The 23,678-nt window shown below is 40.2% G+C and overlaps 1 protein-coding gene across 1 annotated transcript in view; it reads left to right on the top strand.

Annotated features, from left to right (window-relative positions):
• The window catches only part of LOC132815212 (lipoxygenase homology domain-containing protein 1-like), a 202,642-nt gene extending 180,907 nt beyond the window's left edge, over positions 1-21,735 (top strand). Inside the window, exons 19-25 of the mRNA XM_060824026.1 lie at positions 3,428-3,576; positions 3,676-3,751; positions 10,043-10,121; positions 20,370-20,661; positions 20,752-20,830; positions 20,961-21,036; positions 21,636-21,735. Of these exons, the coding sequence (XP_060680009.1) occupies positions 3,428-3,576; positions 3,676-3,751; positions 10,043-10,121; positions 20,370-20,661; positions 20,752-20,830; positions 20,961-21,036; positions 21,636-21,735 (851 nt within the window). The remainder of the gene's footprint in view (positions 1-3,427; positions 3,577-3,675; positions 3,752-10,042; positions 10,122-20,369; positions 20,662-20,751; positions 20,831-20,960; positions 21,037-21,635) is intronic.
• The last annotated feature ends 1,943 nt before the right edge of the window (positions 21,736-23,678 follow it).

The raw sequence follows: 23,678 nt of genomic DNA, 5'->3' as shown, positions 1-23,678 counted from the left end.
TTGAACTGTGTTTATTTCAAAGCAAAGAATCTTATCGGTAAGACAGATGAACTTAAAACCTGGATCAGTCCATGGAACTATGATATTGTGACCATTACAGAGACTTGTTGAGAGAAGGACACGACTGGCTATTCAACATTCCAGGGTTTCATCGTTTTTGATGAGATGGTGAGGGAGGTAAAAGAGTGAGAATGTCACATTTGCATTCAGACATACTAGAGGGCTCGTCCACTGTGGCAATATAGTAGAACTCAAAAATAGGAAGGGAGAAATCACTTTGATGGGATTATACTATAGGCCCATAACAGCCACTGAGACATTGAGGAACAAATGTGTAGGCAGATTATGGAAAGATGCAAAAACAGCATATTGGATTACTTTAGCTTCCCCAATATTGACTGGGACATCCTCAGATCAAGAGATTTAGGTAGGGCAGAATTTGTTAAGTGCATCCAAAAGGTTTTTTTGAAACATTACATGGATAGTACTGACAAAGGAGGGGCCATACTGACCTTGTATTGGCCAATGAGCCTGGCCAGGTGATTTACCTTTCAGTGGGAGACCATTTTGGAAACAGTAATCGCATCTCCTTAAGTTTTAAGATAGCTATGAAGAAGGATTAGTCAGGATCTTGCAGGAAAATATGAAATTGAGGAGAGCAAATTATGACAAGATTCAACAGGAGCTAGGGAAAGTTAATAGGGAGCAATCTGGTTGGCATGGACAAGTTGGACCAAAGAGTCTGGTTCCATGCTCTATATCTCAATGACTCTATGGCTCTAACTATTATTGGGCAAGTCCACATTTGGCATGTGGGAATGGTTTAAAGATCTATGAATCAGAGTTCAGGATCAGCATATTCCAGGAAGGAGGAAGGATAAGAATGGTAAGGTAGGGATCCTTGTATAATGCGAGGAGTTGTGAACTTAGTCAAAAGGAAAAAAGAAGCAACAGTAAGGTTTAGGAAACTAAACTTGGACAGGTCCCATAAGGAACATAAAGTAAGCTGGAAAGTACTCAACCAGGGAATTAGGAGAGCAAAGAAGGGCTATGAAATGACCTTTGCAAGTAGGGTTGAAGAGAATTCCAAGGCATTCTGGATATACATTTAAAACAAGAGGATAACTAGGGAAGGGTAGAACAACTCGAGGGTAAAGAAGGCAGAGCATGTGGGTGAGATTCTTAATGAGTACTTCAATATTCACCCAGGAGAAGGCTATGGATGATAGTCAGATTCGTGAGGAACATATAATATACTAGGGCACCTTGAGATCAAGAAATAAGTGATGTTGGGCTTCTTGAAGAGCATCAAGTTAGTTTAGTTCCCAGGGCTCAATAGTTTCTACTGTAAAGAGATTGAGAGAGGTAAGAGAAGAAATTGGTGGCTCCTTGACCAAGATCTTTGCACCCTCGGTAGCCACTGGAGAGGTCCTGGAGAGCTGGTGAGTTGCTAATGTTGTTCATCTGTTCAAGAAGGGAAATAGGGAAAATCCAGGAAACTATAGATCAGTGAGTCTCACACCAATGATTGGGAAGCTATTGTAGAGAATTCTTCAGATTGGAATTGTGTGCATTTAGAAAGATATTGCCTAATTAGGGGCAGTCAACATAGCTTTGTGCAGGTCTTACCAACCTGATTAAATATTTTTGTGGAGGTTACAAAGGTGATCAATGAGGGTAGAGCAGTAAATGTTTTTTACATGGATTTTAGTAAGGCTTTCAACAAGATTCATCATGGTAGGCTCATCCTGAGGATTAGGATGCATGGGATCCATGGTCACTTGGCCGCTTATATTCAGAATTGATTTGCCCATAGAAGTCAAATGATAGTGGTGGAAGTTAGTGACTGGTGGTGTTCTGCAGGGATCAGTACTGGGACCTTTACTGTTAGTAATATACATAAATGACTTGGAAGAGAACATAAATGGGTGAATTAATCAGGTGGATACAATGGGATGTAGATCAGTCACAGATATGAGCAGGGAAGTGATAGATGAAGTTTAATCCAGGCAAATGTGAAGTGTTGTGCTTTGGGAGATCAAATAATAAGGAAAAGTATACAGTTAATAGGCAGGTATCTGAACAGCATTGATGTACAGAGGGATCTTGGGATTCAAACCCAAAGCTCCCTGACAGTGGCCACGCAAGTAGGGTAGAGTGGTAAAGAAGGTGTATGGTATGCTTCTCTTTAATAGTCGGGGAATTGAATTCATGACTCAGAATGTTATTTTGCAGCTTTGTAAGACCTTGATTGGGCCACACTTAGAGTATTGCATTCAATTCTGATTGCAACACTGCAGAAAGGATGTGGAGCTTTGGAGAGAGTCCAGAAGAGATTTACCAGGATACTGCCTGGATTAGAGGGTATGAGGTATGTGGAGAGACTAACAAAGCTTGTGTTGTTTTTTCCCGAAGCAGCAGAGGCTGAAGGAAGGCTTGATAGAAGTCTATAAAACTATGAGATGCATAGGTAGGGTTGACGGTCAGAATCTTTTTCGCAGAGTTCTAATGTCTAATATTCGGGGGCATACATTTAAGGAGGGGGGAGGAGTTCAAAGGAGATTTAAGGAATAATTTTTTAACACGAAGAGTTCTAGGTGACTGGAATGCACTGTCATACGCAGTGGTGAAGGCAGATATGATAGGGGCGTTAAGGGGTTTTTAGATAATCACATGAATAGCAAGAAATGAAGGGATGTGGACTATGGACAAGCAAAAGGGATTAGTTTCATTTGGCATCATGTTAATCACAATATCATGAGCTGAATAGCCCATTCCTGTGCTGTACTGTTCTATGTTCCATATTCTGTTTAGCTATTCCATCATTTCAGCCTGCCTCATTCCACTTACCTGAGATTGAAGATATTAAGGTTAAGAGAAAAATATTACAAATGTCGCAAAAAGAGATCTGAGACTTAATAGAAATGGTTAGGTAACTCTTCAGAACAGCTCCTGAGTCCAAACAATGAAAGGTCATACCCAAATGAGCTTGCTGTAAGCAGACAGTAACATTCTCCATTTGTGGGATGGTAATTACGTTCATGCCACTGTTTATTCCTTGGCTATGGTAGGGTCATTAGTTGTAGGAAATGATAGCCACCACGAATTTGCATGCAGCTGGATGAGTGAAAGGTTTTGGTTGAATCATAAATGTGACTTCTATTTTAGCCAATTTGTGATAATTTGGAACAAAACTGTGACGCAAAATTTTTCATAATCTGTTTAGACAGGTAGTTTTCTGAATGAAAATCCAACCTAAATTTTAAAATTAACTTTAGTGACATAAAAGAAAGCTCAGTCTGCAGAAAATGTTGGGAACTTAATATTATTTGAAACATTACATATTAATGATGTATGTGGTATTTAAAATGCAATTTAATTGGTCTATTTGTGCTGGTAGTACAATACTACTTCTCTTTTTTTGTAGTTCTCACATATCAGATAACGATGTATTGCAGTGACTTTTTAGACATAGAACATCCTGCTTCTATTTCTTTGTGTTTATATGGGGTGAATGGTGATACAGGAGACAGAAGCCTGAGCAAACCTTTACGCAAAGAAACAGGAGCTAGTCAGGTACTTAATGCATCAGACAACATGTACTTAAGAACAGCTTTTTTTAAAAACAAAAGTGCATTTTTGCTTAATATATTGATGGCATTTGTTCTTTTTCAGTCATATTTATTTGAAATTAGTGCTGTGGAGCTGGGTGAACTAAACACACTTGAATTGTATATCAGCAGTCCGAAGAGTAAGTTATTTTTGAATAGCAATATGTTTCTGAATTGTTTTAATGTTGACCTAATTTCTTTCACTCACAAGATAGTCTTTACACTATTTTGTTCTCTATTATTCACCAAAAATAAGTTTCATGTTTCCTCACAAACTACAAGTTTTTTTTTTATTTTCATGGTCACGCCAGCAGGATGGTAAGCAATGTGAGATGTGTTTGGCAGCTCTTGGTCAGTTCGTCATCTGGGTTGGCCAAACAAAAATTGGTGATAATCGCACAAAGAGGAATAACAAGGGACTGTCAACTTATCTCTAGGTTTCATTTCCAGGTCCAATTCTCTGACAATGGAATCAGATTTTATGTACTGGTCTAATTCAATCGTACATGATTAACAATTGATTCACACCTAGGCAAAATAGTAGTTTTCCTGAGTTAGCTTATTTACACAGTTCTTCACAGCTCCAAGACCTACACAACACATTTTAATGGCTGATGACCTGATAACCCTGCTGAGAGCTTTAACTTCAAATTTCATTTTTTTGTCATTGGATGATAAACTCTCCATAGTCAGATCTCAATGTGCCTTCAGGAAGATTAAACTCATTCAGACAGGTGCAGCTGAATGCTTTCATCCAAGAAACAATCAATCTGTACTGGATTTTAGGTCATCCTACTATGGGGCACTTGATGATGATTGGATTGAGATGCATCAAAAGTGACACAAAGCATGACAGTTGGTCACTCCTTTATTGATCATTTATACCTGGTGTCATTAATTAACCTCCTTTGGAAAGTGAAGTGTCCATAACAAGACTGACCAAGAATTTTGGCAGAAGGGAGAGCACCTGTTTCATGGCAAAAATGCTTAAAGTCAGGAGTGCCAAATCTTGGCCCCAACACAGCATCTCTCATTTTCACAAGATCGGGAACATGGGCGGTCTATGGGTCCCATGAGTGCAGTTCCTGGAGATAGCTAGACATTTAAATGATTGGCTTTCTTCAAGGAGATCAGATTTTGGAAACTCTGACTTGTAAAGCCCAGAGTCTGGAGATTATACAAATCAGAACAGGTCTGTTCTCAGTGTGTTTCTTTTAGTTGCCAAGGTATGCATTTGAAGAGGTAAGATAGTCCTTTGCATCTGGTCCTGTGACATCGTTCAGAAAGGAAAGGGTATATTTGTTGAAGTTCAGGGTCTGTTTGATGGAGATAGGTAACTTTTGTGATTATAAAACGTAGGCATGTTTGTGCGTGAAAACTGCATTTTTTAGAAATCTGTTATGAGATGAAAGTATTAGTGTCAAGGCCAGTGGTTTTGTTCCATCGCTAATTGTCTTGTTCGTGATTTAAAACAATTTTTAAAGTATTGGGACACCAACAGTGCTTTTACAGAGGGAGTTCCAGAATTTTGACTTAGCAACAGTAAAAGCACAGCAATGTAGTTCCAAGTCATGGGTTGTGGCTTGAAAAAGAATGTGTAATTTTTCTCAGGTGTCTGCTGTTTTGACCTTCTTTAGGTGTCTGTGATAAAGGGAATGAATGTGAAGGTTACTGACAAACCGGGTGCTTTGTTTTGGATGGTGTTGAGCTTCTTGAATGTTTTTGGCACTGCATCCATTCAGACAATTGGAAATTTTTCCATTATGCTGCTGACATGTACTTTGTGGTTGATTGGCAACCTCTTAGGAGTCAGGAGGTGAGTTACTGTTACAGAATTGCTACCTCTGATCATTTCTTGTAGTCTCATATTTGCATGACAAATGCAGTTCAATTTCTTTCATAAGATGTCATTGGCTGGCCAGCATTTATTGCCTGCCCCCTAGTTGCCATTGAAAAGGTGATTGCGAACTGCCTTCTTAAATTGCTATAGTGTATTTGCTGTAGGTTGACCCACAATGCTTTTAAGGAGCGAATTCCAGGCTTTTGACCTTGCATCTTGTGGATAGAACAAATTGATGCTACTGAACATTAGTGGCAGAGAGAGTGGATTGTTGCGAATATGATGCCAGTCAAGTCGTTGCTTTGTCCTGGATGGTGTCAAACTTCTTCAGTGGTATTGGAGTTGCAACCATTCAAGCAAGTGGGGAATATTCCATCATTTTACTGACTTGCACTTAGATATGGTCCTCAGGTAATGAGTTACTTGCTGCAGCATTCCAGCCCTCTGACCTGCTCTTGTAGCCACTGTGGCTATGCGGTGAGTCCAGTTGAATTTCTGGTTAATGATAACTGAGGATATTAATAGTGGTGGATAGCAACACCATTGAAGGTCAAGGGGCAGTGACTAGATTGTCTCTTATTAAAGATGGCCTCTTATTAGAGATGGCCATTACCTGACATGTGTGTGATGTGAATGTTGTTTGCCACTTGTGAGACCAAGCCTGGATATTGTCCAAACCTTGTTGCATGTGAACATGGATTGCTGTTGGAGCAAAGATTATGCATGAAATTTGAAGATGGTTGGGCCTAGGACACTGTCTTGAGTAAGTCCTGCAGAGATAGGCTGAGATGATTGACCTCCAACATCTGCAACTATTTTCCTTTGTGCCTCGTATGACTCTAACCAATGAAGAACTAACTTCCTGATTCCAATTAACTCCAGTTTTTCTAAAGATCTTAATGCCATACTCAACCAAGGAAGACACTCTTGCATCATCTCTGGAATTCATCTATTTTGTTCAGGTTTAAAAGGCTATAATAAAGTAAGGAGTTGAGTGGCCCTGCTAAAATCCAAACAGAGCATCAGTGATCAAGTTATTGCTGAGTAAGTACTGCTGAATAGCATTGTTAGGGATCTCTTCCATCATATTTTCCTAATCATTGGGATGATAATCAGTACTGTTGTTGTTGGTAAGGTACTGTTCAAAAAGGTGTTGCTTTTCTAAAAATAAATTGTTAGGTATTGCAGTGGAATTGCTTTACAGGTTTTCTGCCCAGTCAACCTCAGGACAAGTTGCCTTCTCAGCTCTTTATTGGTCATCTAGCCTATTCCCAATGTAGCTCACACCCTCAATCTGAATAAAAGAAGTCCAGGCAGTCACTTTTAAAAGTCAAGTTCCACCTCTGCACACCTACCTGTGAACAAAAATCAAGACCTTATTCTCTGCTAAAGTCCTGTATCTCCACCTTTATGTTAATGTGGACGTGAAAGTACTGGAAGATAATATAGTCCTGAGGAGCTGAATAGTGTAACTAATACAACAAAAGAATGTGCAAATATTTGGCATGAATGCAAGAAGAAGATATAGTGACAGTTCTGTAGGCATGTCTTTTATGTATAAGTTTTATTATTTGGTTTTTACAATGCATTTTCATATGCAACAGAATCTTCCAGTGATCCAATACTGCAGGCATGAATCTACTCAAATATCCTGAAGTTTCAAATATGAAAAAGGTGTTTATTTTTGTCATTCAAAGATCCCATAATTAGCTTGGCTGCTCCATGAACCCCCCCTCCCCCCCTCCCCCCCCCCACAACCACCACCACCACCACCTCACCACCTCCCCCTGCATCAACCACTGCCACCACCTCCACCCCATGCCTTTTCCCAACAGAGATACCAAGACAGACTCATTTTGTAGGGAGGGTATCCTGGAGTACCAAGACTGGGATTGACACAATCACACATACTTACTATTGAAATGTTTGACAGGATTAGGTTGCAGGCCCATGTAGATATCCTATTTCAGCGAATGAGAACACAAAAAATTTGTGGCCTAACTTTATATGCTTGCCTTGGCCCATATCACTTAATACCTTTACTTAACAGAAGTCTATCTTTCTCAGATTTAAAATTAACAACTTTCTACTCTTTGTGTGTAGAAGTGTAGTTTCTTCGGAATTATTCTGTTCTGGATAACCTTCTGGTATCAACTTTAGTATGGAAACCAATGAATGCAATAACTTTTCAGAATCACAATTTGTAAAGATTAAATTCTCATTCCCAATCTTCCTTTGTGCTAACTACCTGTAAAATCCACTAAAGCTTTCTGCTTCACAGTTAATCACAGCTAACTTTTTGCGTGAACTGTGCACACTCTGAACTCAGTAGTATTAATTCTGCATGTTCTCTGAATTTCAGGTATCAACACTGCATTTTCTGACTTTGAGTATTAGCACTGTGCATTCTCAGAATTTCTATTAGTTCTGCAAGTCTCTGAACTTGGGTGTTTGCGCAGGGTTCATGTAGTCTTCTGCTGTACATTTTATAAACTTGAGTGGATTTATACAGTATATTCTCTAAACACGAGTATTTATGATTGAACACATGAATGTCACTGTATATTAGGATTAGAGTTAGAGTTGTACATTCTCTGAACTGAAAAGTAATTACTGTGGGCCAAATCTTAGCTTTTCTTTCATTAACTCATTGAAGCATTTAATGCTGCAAGATCTAGCAATTCATCACCATATCTTAATAAACTTGCTGTATTGATCACTAACTCTCACCTATGACATCTCTCACATCTGATTTCTACCGCATCTTACCAAATACCCTTTTCTGACCAACTCACCACTCAGTGGATGTTCTGTAATTCATCAACATTATTTGCATCCATACCATCTTTAAAAGATCGATATTCAGCTGGACAAACACCATCAGTCCAGAACTGCCCTTCCACAGTTGTCCAAGGCATGGCGGATGAGGAAAATCAATGCACAACTTTGTGGGGAGGTTCATGGAGATTGTGCTGGATGAGATGGTGCAGTGGCAAGGCATCTTCTTCATAGGACCAGCAACAGAGACCATGACACCAAACCAGGAGCATAGTTCCAGCTTGCCAGCCAGGTCAGTGCAATCTCAGCCATCTGGAGGAATGCCCAGCACCATAGGAAGGTCAACGACCTTATTCCGTTCTGCAAGCATAAGTTTCTCCATCTTCTCTCTGTTACATGATACTCACTCAGTCTCTGGTACTACATCCACACCCACCAAGGCTCATGCTCTACCATTTTTACTACTGGCTGCAATATCTTGACTCCCTCACTCTTACCCACTCCAACTCCAGCATTGCCAACTCTGCATGCTATCTATGCTGCCTACTCACTTGTTCAGGACAACTCCCCACTTGCAACAACAGTAATAACTGTGCTGGCCACTGTAATCCCCCATAAAACCTGCCTCCCATTTACAAAAACAGTGCACAACAGGGCAGAATGTGTTGAGACAGATGGTGTGCTGCACATCATTCAGCTCCTCACCCATTATAAAGGAAAGATCTTGACTGATTACCTCAAGCAAAGCCTAGACTGGCATTAGAGGTTGCCCTTGACTTACTAAGCTAGGATTCCTGAGTGAAGTTTAATCCTCTTGATGTGACTTAAGGCCTGCTGACAACAATGACAAAGTTTCTGGTTTTGTATCTGTGCTAGATGGCACAGCAAGACAGCAGTAAACCAACTGAGGGAGCAAAGTTCGAAAAGGCAAGGCAGCTTGCAATGTTGTGAGTTTCCAAGTAAACTAAGTGTCAGTGAGCCCTCTGAGAGCAAGCAAACAGCTCAGAGCTCAGGCATGGTGCAATCCAGGAGGTGGATGCATGTCCTTGCATGCGCACTGTCCTTACTGCAGCATTACAGCGCAGAAGCATCCTGTAAGTGAATTGGAAATATGCCAAGAGAATTCTGAAAGGCTGCCACCTTGTCAGATGCCAATATCATAGATATAAGGAGAGTATGGTCTGTGCCCATGGAGTCACCTGGAGATGTTGGTGCCCAGTTACCACAATAGAGTTATTCACAGCAAATGTCAAGCTATTTCCACCAGGTGCCAATCTGGTTTCCTTATCAAGTTTTACCGATATTCAAGTTATTTGAAACAGTTCTGGACTTCTCCTGCAAAGGATCATGTAGCCAAACAACCTACAATCCTAAAACTACTAACCAGAGATTTTCCTTAATCAAGATAATAATCCCTTTAATGCTGGAATAGTGGGATGGGCACCACATGGTTGTGGGGAGGATGCAAAGGATGTGATATTTGAGGATCACAAAGAACATTATTTCACAAGATGGACATAATTTGAACACAGAATCATTCTGAAAAAAATTAAATGGTGCCTACATTTGCTTTAAAGTAAGCATCAAGAATGCCCACTGAGCATATTGAAGCCAATTTGGCATCAGGCTCCCTTCCAAACATGAAATAATTGACTGCAAAATTTCAGTATGTGGTGAGATTTTCTTGGATTCAGAAAATGTGTGAACTTCATAACTCATTAACTTGAGATTACTGCAAATTTCACACAATTTTATTTATTTAAGAAATTAACTGATGTTGAATTGATGTTAAAATTAATGATTTTTTTTTCAGATCTCAAGATGTATGTTAAAGAGATATATGTAACTGAAGTTACTTCTCCAAGGCTGACTTATGTTTTTACACTAGATGAGTAAGTCACTTTGTGCATTCATTAAAATAATACAGCATCAAGAAGAAAATTCAGCCTATCAATTTGTAAAATTGACCCAATTAGTCCGACTTATTTGTTCTCCTCAACAGAGCTGTGTTTTTGATGGTACATTCAGGTCACCATAACCCGCAGCTCAACAACCTTCTTATCATTTCACTCCACCTCCCCACCTTTTCCTTTCTGCCAATTATCTTGAATTGTATCTTCTCACACCATTGGAAACTAATTTCTTCTTACATGCTATAATGAAGCCTTTCATTATTTTGACTAGGTAAAAACAATGACTGCAGATGCTGGAAACCAGAATTTGGATTAGTGGTGCTGGAAGAGCACAGCAGTTCAGGCAGCATCTGAGGAGCAACAAAATCAATGTTTCGGGCAAAAGCCCTTCATCAGGAATAAGAAGGGCTTTTGCCCGAAACGTCGATTTTGCTGCTACTCGGATGCTGCCTGAACTGCTGTGCTCTTCCAGCACCACTAATCCAAAATTTCATTATTTTGAGCCCACTTACTGAGTTATTTCGTCCTTAGTACATTTTAATAAATCTCCTCTGCATTCTTCCAAAACCTATTTAGTGATCTAACCAGAATTAGCTAAAATCAGGCAACACCAGGTTGGAGTCCAACAGGTTTATTTGGAAGTACTAGCTTTCAGAGCGCTGCTCCTTCGTTGGGTAATTAGTGGGGCAGGATCATGCCCCGCCTGTTACCTGATGAAGGAGCAGTGCTTTGAAAGCTAGTACTCCCAAATAAACCTGTTGGACTATAACTTGGTGTTGGCTGATTTTTAACTTTGTCCACCCCAGTCCTCAACATCACCGGAACCAGAATTAGAAAGAGTATTCAAGTTGAGGTGTATTCAATGATTTATAAAGGTTTAGCAATAACGTCCTCAATTTTAAACCATGTACCTTTATTTTTAAGCCAAGGATTACATCCAGTTTCTTTATACCAACCTCATCGATTTATCCTGAAATCATTAAAGACTTGTGCATGCCATTCCCTTTAAAATTGTACAATTTGGTTTGTATTAGCTCCTGTCATTCTTTCTTTCAAAAATTATAACTTCACAGTTCATAGGTTAATAAATCCATATAGCACAGAAAGAGGTCATTCGGCTGGTTGAATTTGTACTGACCCTCCAAAGAGCATCCCGCCCAGACCCAGTTCCTCCCCATCCTATTCTGAAGCCTTGCATTTACCATGGCCAATCCAGTTATTCTGCATATCTCGAGACACTACAGGACAACTAAGTATGACCAATCCACCTAATCTGCACCTCTTTAGGCTTCTTTGCATTAAATTTTGTCTTACCCTTTCATTGCACTACCTATGTCATTCACGAAGACTGTTGTTATGCTCCACTGCACCTCTAAGTTGTGCAAATTTTGAAATTATCTCTTTTCTACAGCAAATGCAGGCATCAAAAAGATCAAAACTCTTAATAATAATCCCTGGAAACATTCCTTTATCATTCCTTGTAGCGTTAAAATAATTGCTCAATGCTGATCCTTGCTTTACATTTCTTAAACACTTTTGTACCATGCTGTAATTACTTCATTAATCCTGTGCATTTTATTGGTAATTAACCATATGGCGCAACATCAGTCACTTTTTGAAAGTACATATACATAAGATCTACTGTACTAACATAATCCTAAAACAATGTAGGACAAAGGTGGGCCATTTATTCATTGAGTGCCAGCATTTTCTAAAAGTAATCCAGTTAGCCTAACTCACTGCATTCTTTGTCCATCCTTGCTATTTTTTACCACCTATTATTTATCTAATTCACCACTGAAAGCTGCTATTGAACTCTGCTTAGGTTGGCAGTCTATTCAAATAAACCAAGTATTCCAGTATTAGGTATTCTCTTCATGTCATTTCTAACTTTTTTGTCAGTCAGCTTAAATTAATATCCTCTGCTTTTTGACCTTTCAGCTATAAAAACCACTGGGTGGCATGGTGGCTCAGTGGTTAACACTGCTACCTCCCAGTGCTAGGGACCAGGGTTCAATTCCTGCCTCAGGCAACTGTCTGTGTGAAGTTTGCACGTTCTCCCCGTGTTTACGTGGGTTTCCTCCCACAGTCCAGAGATGTGCAGGTCAGGTGGATTGGCCATGCTAGATTGCCTGTAGTGTTAGGTGAATTAGTCAGGGTAAATGTAGGGGAATGGGTCTGGGTGGGTTGCTCTTCGAAGGGTCGGTGTGGATTTGTTGAGCCGAAGGGCCTGTTTCCACGTTGTAGGTATTCTAATTTTCTTTACTGTCTTCTCTAAATCTTTCATGATTTCAAATAGCTCCATCTAATCTCTTCTTAGCCTTCTTTGGCGTAAAAGGTACAGCACTAAATTTTCCAGTGTTTCCAGATAGCCAACGTTGTTCTGGCTTTCATATTTTCCTTCCTACAGCACGAGTTTTAAAATTGGACACGATGCTGTTATTGGAGCTGAGCTCATGTTTTATGTTTATGGCTTTTGTATTGTCAGTATCAATTTATTGAGCCCAGGATCCCAGATATTCTTTCAGTTACTGTGTTAACCTGTCATTCCACAAATTGTGTACAATGAACCCAAATTTTGGGGTCACTGCTGTTTGTCATTTTATGAGTTACCTAGATGAGGGCGTAGAAGGATGGATTAATAAAGTTGCAGGTGTTACTAAGGTCAGTGGAGTTGTGGATAATGCTGAAGGATGTTGCAGGTTACAGAGGGACATAGATAAGCTGCAGAGCTGGGCTGAGAGGTGGCAAATGGAGTTTAATACTGAAAAGTGTGAGGTGATTCACTTTAGAGGAAGCAAAAGGAATAAAGAGTACTGGACTAATGGTAAGATACTTGGTAGTGTAGATGATCAGAGAGATCTGTGTCCCTGTAAGTTGCCACCAAGTTAATAGAATTGTTAAGAAGGCATACCGTCTATTCATTTTTATTGGTAGAGGGATTGAGTTTAGATTACTTACAGTGTGGAAACAGGCCCTTTGGCCCTACAAGTCCACACCGACCCGCCGAAGCGCAACCCACCCATACCCCTACATTTACCCCTTACCTAACACTATGGGCAATTTAGCATGGCCAATTCACCTGACCTGCACATCTTTGGACCGTGGGAGGAAACCAGAGCACCCGGAGGAAACCCACGCAGACACAGGGAGAACGTGCAAACTCCACACAGTCAGTTGCCTGAGTCGGGAATTGAACCCGGGTCTCAGGCGCTGTGAGGCAGCAGTGCTAACCACTGTGCCACCGTGCCGCCCACTGTCACCGTGCCGCCCAGAGCCATAAGGTCATGCTGCAGCTGTACAAAACTCTGGTACGACTGCACTTGGAGTATTGTACACATTTCTGGTCACCGCATTGCAGGAAAGATGTGGAGGCATTGGAAAGGGTTCAGAGGAGATTTACTAGGATGTTGCCTGTTATGGAGGGAAGGTGTTATGAGGAAAGACTGAGGGATTTGAGGCTATTTTCATTAGAGAGGAGAAGGTTGAGAGGTGACTTAATTGGATGGCATGGTGGTACAGTGGTTAGCACTGCTGCCTCACAGTGCCAGGGACCCAGGTTCAATTCCTGCCTCAGGTGACTGACTATGTGGAGTTTGCACATTCTCCCCGTGTCTGCGTGGGTTTCCTCCGGGTGTTCCGGTTTCCTCCCACAGTCCAAAGATGTGCAGGTCAGGTGAATTGGCCGTGCTAAATTGCCTGTAGCATTAGGTGTAGAGGTATGGGTGGGTTGTGCTTTGGCAGGTCGGTGTGGACTTGTTGGGCCGAAGGGCCTGTTTCCAACTGTAAGCAATCTAATCTAACCTAATCTTAATTAAGACATATAAGATAATCAGTGGGTTACATAGAGTGGACAGTGAGAGCCTTTTTCCTGGGATGATGATGGTGAGGACGTGGGGACATTGCTTTAAATTGAAGGGTGATAGATATAGTACAGATGTCAGAGGTAGATTCTTTATTGAGAGAATAGTAGGGGTGTGGAACGCGCTGCCTGCAACAGAAGTGGACTCATCAACTTGAAGGACATTTAAATGGTCATTAGATAAACATATGGATGAAAATGAAATAGTATTGGATAGATCAGCTTCAGATTGGTTTGACAGGTTGGCGCAACATCGAGGACAGAAGGACCTGTACTGCACTGTAATGTTCTATGTTCTATCTCTCTGTACTTACATCTCATCTAAAATTCTGCCTCCTAACTCTCGCTATATAATTTCACTTTTTCCTTAATTTCATCTGCCACAAATCAGCCTATTCCACCAGCTTCATCATCATCATGTGCTCTTCATCTATTACACTTCACTCACCTTTTACTGCATTTTTCAGGTTTGCTGTCATGTGCAAATTTTAAAGCTATATTTTGTACCTTCGGATCTTTAACATATCAAAAAAATATTTGAGCTGGTTTCCTCCCATAATCTAAAAAGTATCTGGATTAGGTGGATTGGCCATGCTCAGTAACACACAGTGTTGAGAGATGTACAGGTCAGGTGGACAAGCCATGGGAAATGCAGGCTTACAGAGAAAGGATGTGGGTCTGATGGGATGCTCGTGAGGTCAGTGTGGACTTGATGCGCTGAATAGCCTGCTTCCATGCTGCAGGGATTCTATGATTCTATGTTTGCAAGAACAGTCATTCGAGCACTGAATTGTGGAATTGCATTTTTCCTCCATTCTAAAAATTATACATTCACCACAACTCTGTTTTCTATCTCTGAGATGAATGTGGATCCATGCTACTGAAATAACTCCACAGAGGCCGGTACCGTTTCACAAAGTCACCCTTTATTTACACATGGAGAGTCCTTGACACTGATCCAGCTCCTTCACAGCCAACTCTGTGTGAACTGGATGTCTGGCATTCCTCCTCCTATCTATCAGCCAGGCCGTTAATCTGGTCCAATCAGGGAATCCTATTCTGAGGTCCACCTGGCTGACCTTGTTACAATCACTACTCCTCTGAGTCTGACATAGGCCAGTTCTTTTTTTTGTAGCCCATCCCAGGGTGTTTTAGGACCGGGTCAGATTCCTCCAACTCTGCCTCTAATATGGCTGACATGTAACACAGTGGTAGCTCACATTATGCTTCTGGAGCATCTCAGATGAAATTCATTCTCTTCTTCAAGCAGCAGATGTGATGATATCTGCTATGTCCATCTCAGTTTCTGAGGTACCTACAATGCTTGACGATGAGGAAGAACTTCTGGGTTCCAGAACAGCTGGGAAAGCTGTTGATGAGCTGAAAATGTGTTGCTGGAAAAGCGCAGCAGGTCAGGCAGCATCCAAGGAGCAGGGGAATCAACGTTTCGGGCATGAGCCCTTCTTCAGGAATCAGCTGTTGATGAGCTGGACATGTTTTGCCTTTGTATCATTTGTGAGTTTGCAGCTTTCATATGATCCATATGCATGCTCAGGACAACCACATCTACCCAAACTTTAGACATCACTGGACCTGACCTTGCATCAACCATTTACCCAAACAAGACCATTCCCATGGTTCTTATACCAAGCTTCATCAGCTGAAGTAAACTGACTCTCTCATTTATCTGAGTCTTGTGTCCTGCATTAGCATTCCTGATGCTGTTTCACTATCTCCCCAAGGTCCGAGAAGATCAGATTTAACCTAGTGCGGAGTCTTCGCCCCATTAGTGATGCTTCCAGAGCTATCCCTGTAGTTTCATGAGGGGTAGTCCTATAATCAAATAGGAACCAGGACAGTTTTGTATCCTGTGAAGCTGTAGGCTGTTTCTTTAAGCCTACCATCAAAGGTTAGCCTAATCTTTCTGCCAGACCATTGGATGATGGATGCTATAGTGCTGTCTTTGTATGTCAAATACCACACTACTTGATGAAATATTCAAGTTGCTGTGACCAACACTTCCAGGAATCTGTATTCTGCAAAAGATGCATGAAGATTTTCAACCGTTGTCCCCGTGTTTGAAGAATAATCTCTTTGCATGTCCAGCCACTTGGGCATCTACAATGGCTAAAAACACTGAGCCTATGAAAGGACCTGCACAGTCAATTATAACTGAGTTTAGCCGGCCATTCTCACGATTGTGGGGAAACGCTGGCAGTAGTTTTGTCCATACTGGCACTCTGGGCACTAACACAGCTATGTCTGCATCAGCCCTGGCCACTAGACATGACTGCTCACCAAGCTCTTCATTGGAAACCCTGGATGACACAGGTAGAGTTCAGCCAGTATCTAGCGGTGGCCTTTGCATCGGATAGTCGCTCTTGCTCCCCATAATGTATACTGTCCTCTACTATGATCTGGTCTGTCTAGAGCCAAAATGATTTCAATTCTGGTTGTGACCACCCTTTGGTTTTCCACATCATGATCAGCTATTTCAGCTTTGCCAGGACTGATCTTTCTGTGCCTGAAGTTTGATATTATCAACTGTGACTGGAAATATGTCCAAAATATTTAAAATGATTACCGATAGTATATCTGCCAGCGAGAGGCGAATCAATTCATCTGCGTTTGCTGCTTGGGCTCCAGGACAGTGTTGTAAATTTTAATTATATGCACTTTGTGTTAAAGCCTACTGCTGAATTTGGCATAAAGCTATGGATAACATTGCCTCATCCTCTTCCGGAGATTTATCCGGGGTTTGTGGTCCATTATTATTGCGAATTTACATTGTAAAGATATTGATGGAACTTCCTGACTCCAAATATGATCACTAAATGTTCCTTCTCTATCTGGGTATATTTACGGTCTGCATTAGCCAAAGTCCTGAATGCACATGCTATTTAATATTCCTCTCCATTGGGCTATCTATGAGTTAGTACTATCCTGATGCCATTTGGGGAAGCATCTAATGCCAGAACTTCTAAGAATCCTTGTCTAACTGCAATTGCAAATGCACATGGCTCATGTCCAGTTTTGTGAAAGACAGCTCCCATGCCACCTTTGCAAATGCACACTATGCAAAGGATTGGGTATTTATCCAGCTCCGAAAAGCAGTTTAAAATTTGTTAAAAACTCTCTCAAAGGTAAACTGATCTGTTGGCTTCACAATTGGTAAAAACAGTGCCGCCCATTCACAAACTAGATTAGTTTGATTTCTGCCTCTACCTACACCCGTAAGGCAAATGGCAGTTGGTAGGCCTTGCAGAACCATGGGAATGCCTACTAGTCAACATTCAAAGTGGCCTTGGCTCCCTTGATAGTCCCTAGACCTTTCTAAAAGCATCCGGGTATTTAATTAAGACTTCTCTCAGGCAGCCATTTTCTAACTGAGAAATGTTGAGCCAGTCTAGATGAATCTTTCTCAATTAATTTTGCCACATCAAGCTTAGGCCTAACTCTTTATTACAATCAGTGATGACTGAACCATCTCTTCTCATAAGAGTTTGGGACTGAATTTGTACCCTTAATCTGTAGGGTTCCCTGGTATAGGTTCTCAGTCTTATGCAAACTGAGTGAATTTAATTAAAGACTGGTTCTATGAATGGTCATGCTGGTGTTGACCTCCATTAGAACTCCATTTAATCGGACATTTATTCAGGTTGGTTCTGATTTGGATGTTGCTAAGCAGTTTAACTGTTCCAAACCAGCTGTAGATGGTCTTTCCAGGGTGCACTCTTCTGGATGCTGGTCTATAAGTTCTCTTAGGTAATTTAGGCTCAGTGGGACCTGTTTGCTGCCTTAAGCCTGCATACCATTACGTGGTTGAGGGAAAGGCTGGACTGGCAATTCAACTTTCTGGGGTATAGGATTTTTAATTAAGGAGTCATTTACTGTAATCAAAAGGATAATATCTTTGAAGGGACCTCAAGCAAGGCTCTGTGAGTAGAATGTTAAGGGGATAGCTTTTACTGGATGTGTATGATAAACTTCCAAAGAGTCAGTGGGAAATAGATGATCAAATATGTAAACTGTTCACAGAGGTGTGTAAGAGTAAAGATTGGATAATTAACTAGGGGATTTCAACTTTCCCAAGATAAATTGGAGATAATAATAGTATTTAGGAGTGGACTTCTTGCAGTGCATTCAAGAGGTTTTTTTTGTATCAACACATCAATCCCAACAAGGGATGATACAGTGCTTGATGTAGTTCAGTGGAAATAAGCTGAACAGTTTTTCAATGTAGCAGTAGGGAAGCATTTAGCTGATAGGGACCACAACACAGTCTGGTTCAAATTTGGCTTTAGATTGGGGGAAGACAGATTTTATTGAAATAAAGCAGAATCTGGCCCCAATAGACTGAACAGCTCCTTGTGGGTAAGTGTACAGCAGAGCGACGGGTGAGCATTGAAAAAGGAGCTGGGATAGTACAGGTCCAATGTATATCCTTTCGAGGGAAATGTAAGAGCAACGTGTTCAGAGAGCCCTGGACGTCAAGGACAACTCAAGACTGGATAAAGAAGAAGATTGAGCTTTTAATGAGTCCAAAGGGAGCAATTCTAACATAGTCCCAGAGAAATACAAGAAGTGCAAGAAGGAACTTCGGAAAGTAATTAGAAAAGCAAAAGAGAGGCATGAGAAAGGACTTGCAAACAGGTTTAGGGAGAATCCTAAAATTAGTTTATTAGGTTACTTACAGCGTGGAAACAGGTCCTTCGGCCCAACAAGTCCACACCAACCTGCCGAAGCGCAACCCACCCAGACCTATTCCCCTACACTTACCCCTTCACCTAACACTACGGGCAATTTAGCATGGCCAATTACCTACCTGCACGTTTTTTTTGGACTGTGGGAGGAAACCAGAGCACCCAGAAGAAACCCGCGCAGACACGGGGAGAATGTGCAAACTCCACACAGTCGCCTGAGGTGGAGGTTGAACCCAGGTCTCTGGCGCTGTGAGGCAGCAGTGCTAACTGCTGTGCCACCGTGCCACCCACAGTATAAATACATTAAAGGGAAAAGGATAACCAGGGAAAGTATAGGGCTCATAAAGGCCAAGGTGGCAACTGTGTGTGAAACTGCAGGATAATGGAAATGTTTTGAATGAATACTTATCTTTGGTCTTTACTCTGAAAAAGGAGAATTTTATATATAGAATTTTATATATATATATATATATATATATAAAATTCAGGAAAAGGTGACTATGAGGAAGCTGCACAAAATGACATGGGAAATGAGGAGGTATTAGAGGCTCTGTTGGCCTTAAAAACAGACAAATCACCTCATCTAGATAAATTATATCCCAGGCTCCTTTGGGAGGGGAAGCAAGAGATTGTGTCAAGGCCCTTGCAAATTTTTAATTCCTTTCTGACCGCACAGGAAGTTCCAGAGGACTGGAGGTTCCACTTTCTAAAAGAGATGAACCAGGAAATTAGAGACCAGCAAGTCTCATGCCAGTGCTAGGGAAACTATTAGAGAAAATTCTGAATGAGCAAATTATCGTATCACTTTGAAATGCATGGGTTAATTAGGGATAGTGAGCATGGATTTGACAGAGGGTGGTCATGCCTGACAAATTTATTAGAATGTTTTGAAAATGTGATCAAATATCAATATATCAATTGATATTGTTTATATGGATTTTGGCAAAGCTTTTAGCAAGGTCTCTAATGAGAGCATGATTAAGAAGGTTAAAGCATACAAAATTGAGGGAAACTTGGTGAGTTGGTCAGAAACTGGTGTTATAAAAAAAGACAAAGGGTAGTGGTAGAAGGCTGTTGGGGGTGACTGGAGGCCAGTGTCCAGTGGTTTACCACAAGGACAGTATTATGACCCTTAAATAATATAGGTGCCATTCAATGGGATCATGACTGATCTAATGCTTCTCACATCCACTTTTCTGCTCTTTCCTCATAACTCTTGATTCCCCTACTGATCAGGAAGCTATCCATTTCAGCCTTAAATATGCATAATGACTCTGCCCCTACAAATCTCTGTGGCAAAAAGTTCCAAAAACTCTCAATCCAGAGAGAAGAAATTCCTCCTCATCTCAGTTTTACATTGGCACCTCTTAATTATGAGACTGTGCCTTCACATCCTAGACTCTCCCATGGGGGGGAAATTTTATCAATCTAAACAAAATGGAATCTTACACACTTGCATTACAAGACTCGAAACTCATTCTGTATGTAAGAACAACTTACAATTATAGAAAAGAAAGATCTGGAGTTATGTAATATATTGTCTCCCATGCACTTTAGGTAACATACGACATTAATCAAGATTGTGTATTAGCCAAACAAAATCATCAATCTCCTCACAATTTCCATTTAATTTGTTATTTATTTGTGCATTGTGTTTTCTAGGTATATTACTGTTCATTCCAAAAGACTTCCCATTATAAAGAAAGTTCCATTATCTGGTATGCTTAGCAGTGATTACAGGAAACCATCTTCTGTTCTCTCAGTGAAGGACACAGATATAACTGGAGCTCCAAATGAAGTAGATGAATACTTAGTCCAAGTCTACACTGGAGATAATTTTGGAGACAGGACAAATGCTAATGTTTATCTTGTTTTATTTGGTGACAAGGCATGTTCAGACAAGATTCCTTTAACACAAACACTTGATCATAAAGATCCATTTAGAAAAGGACAAGTAAGTAAAATCCCAGACTGACCAATGAAGAAAAATGTACTATTTCTATTTTGTCCTATATTTAACTTTCCTCTTTTGTTTTTTTTTAAGATTGACACATTCAAATTCAAAACAGATCTTTTGGGGAGCCTTTACAAAATTGAAATTGGTCATGATGGAGGGAAACCTGGTGAGTACAGTATAGAAGAAAAACATAACCCACTTTAGTGTGCTTTAACTATCGAGCTATTATGATTGAAATGTATTTGATGGTATTGATATGCATGTTAAAGTTTCTAAATATAAATATTTCTTCACAGGAAGTGGATGGTTCCTTGAAAAGATTGGGATAACTAACTTAATTACCAATGAAAACCTTGTCTTTCCATTTAACAGGTGTGTTATTAACATTAGATTCATTCAGATTGCTTTATTTTTTGTTATTGTTAAACATTTTTAAGACTTTTGGCTACAATGGAAATTGAACTCATTTCTAACAAGCAGAAAATTCACTGCAGTAAAATTTTGTTTCTGTGCATGCCATTAGAGCTGAAAAGTTTATAGATAAAATTTAAAACTTTTTCCATAGAAAATGCTGACACACTTTCTCATATGCAAACAAAGCAAATAATATATTTGAGTACACGTCCAAATAGATAACTTAATGGATGACTATTTCATTTCAGTAAAACTTTACAGTGTAATGTACCATTTGGGATCAACCAAATGTGGCATTGCAATTAACTGTATTATAGCAAATATGATGTGATACAGCTGTAAGATGTTTGCTAAAGTAATGCAAACTAATCTCAGAATAACCAAATTCCCAGAATAAGATTCCCTACTTCCCATAGCCACCGTTATAAGGAATTGACTATGTCTACACACTGGATGGGAATTCTTGTGTGATTAGAAATTCCCGGTCACAGAATACTGTTCAACCACAGAAGGTAAAAGTTGAAATTTTACTTGCAGTCTACTTTCACTCTGTGTAGTTCGTTGCCGTTCACTGTCAAGATTACCATTGCTTGGAAATGCTATGATGCTATGCAAATTTGTCTACCTCTGGAGACATCAGCAGCATTACACAATTAGCTGTGTATATTTGAACCGAGGGACGTGGAGGTGATTTTTTTTTGCTAATGTATGCAGTTCCCCATAAATAAGAGACAGCAATCTGACTGGACACTGCAATCTCACAGATAAAAGTCTACTACTTCGACACTGCAATCTTAAAGAGTGCAGTGTTGTTCAAAGTACTAAACTTCCATCATCATGAAAGAGCTCCCTCATACAATGTCCAGCTTATTTAGGACCAGGGCTATCAGTTCCCCCAAGATTTCCTGGCACTGCCACACTTCTTTATAAAGCTGTACTATTACTCTTCCAATGTGAAAGGCAACTGAATCAGGACAGATTAATGTAAATATCTAGAGGCTGAGGTGACCTGTTCATATTCTCAAAATACAAGCTGAGGAGTCAGTGATGTATTCCACTCCTCCACCAAACCCATTTCAAAACAAAGAATTAAAATTTTAAAAGTATGTCTGAGATCTCAGCAAGCACCAAAAGTAGCATTGAAATCAGGCAGCAGCAACATAGACAGAGCATAGAGGATATAGGACACATACAAGTCTTTTTTTGCACAATCATTTATGACAGTAACTCCTTCCCACTGCATGAATAGCCATGTCTACATTTCATGTTGCCCCTCATGTGTTTGTTGAGATTTAGATGACTTTCATCTTGTGACATGTAAATCCTGAGCTGTCATTGTTGCAGGCTGCATTGTTTGTCTTGCTAAAAGGAGAAAGACATTTGTAGCTGGAGATTTGAGTTGGATTGGTGAGATACTAGAGCATATTAAGATTAAAAATATGGAGTTTTTGATGTTTTAGTACTCATAAAAGTCCATAAAACTGTATCTCACTTAGGGTTTAATATCAGAGATATTTAATACTTTGTCAGACATGGTGAAAGTGCCAAATGACTGGTTTTTTTGTTCAAGAAGGTACAGACCAGATAATTACTGACCTGTTAGTTCAGCCTCAATGAAAGTGAAGTTATTGGAAAATATTCTGAAGGACAGGGTTTATCAACACTTAGAAAAGCAGGGATTGATCAGAGATAGTTAGCATGGATTTGTTAGTGGGAGATCCTGTCTGACTAATTTAATTGAGCTTTTTTCAAAGATGAATACATTTGTTGACAAGGGTCGTACAGTTATCATGGTTTACATGGACTTCCATAAGATCTTTGACAAGGTCTCACATGGATGACTGGTCCAAAAGGCCCACAGGATCCAAGGCATCTGGATCTAAATTGGCTTGCAAATAGAGGGCAAAGGGTGATGGTGAACAATGTTTCGGTGATTGGAACCTGTGAGGAGGGTGGTCTCAGGCTAGAGTCTGGTATTTAAACTGGTAAATTGGTAAGAGTGATAGAAGCTAGAGTTTGTTCCTGATAAGAATGAGATAATGCATTTTGGGAGGTCTGTTAAGGGAAGGATATGCACAATGAATTGTAGGTCTCTAGAGAGTACTGAGAAATAAAGGAAAGTTGGTGTAAAAATCCATAGATCCCTGAAGGTCAGTAGAGGCAGATATGCTTTTGAAGAAAGCATATGGATGCTTCCCTTCTTTAACCAGTCTGGAGAATATGGGAACAAGGAAGTTTTGTCACAACTTTACAAAACATTGGTTTGGCCACAGGTGAAATATGGTGTGTAGTTCTGGTCAGCATGCTATTGGAAGAATGTAATTGCACTGGAGAAGTGCAAAGGAAATTTGCCAGGGTGTTGCCTTGGATGGAAGGTCTCAGTTATGAGAACAGACTGGATGGGATAGGTTTGTTTTTTCCTGGAGCAAAAAAGACTGTGGAGGTATCTGAAGTATACACAATTACATGAGGCATAAATTGGGTAGTTTGTGAGAATCTCTTCCCATTGCAGATGTGTTAAAAACCAGACAGCATAGGTTTAAGGTAGGAGTAAGTGGTTTAGATGGGATCTGAGGAAAACGTTTTCACCCAGAGGGTGA

The sequence above is a fragment of the Hemiscyllium ocellatum genome, chromosome 4 (assembly GCF_020745735.1).
Source record: "Hemiscyllium ocellatum isolate sHemOce1 chromosome 4, sHemOce1.pat.X.cur, whole genome shotgun sequence".
Taxonomy (NCBI): domain Eukaryota; kingdom Metazoa; phylum Chordata; class Chondrichthyes; order Orectolobiformes; family Hemiscylliidae; genus Hemiscyllium; species Hemiscyllium ocellatum.
This window is presented reverse-complemented; position numbering and strand designations above follow the sequence as displayed.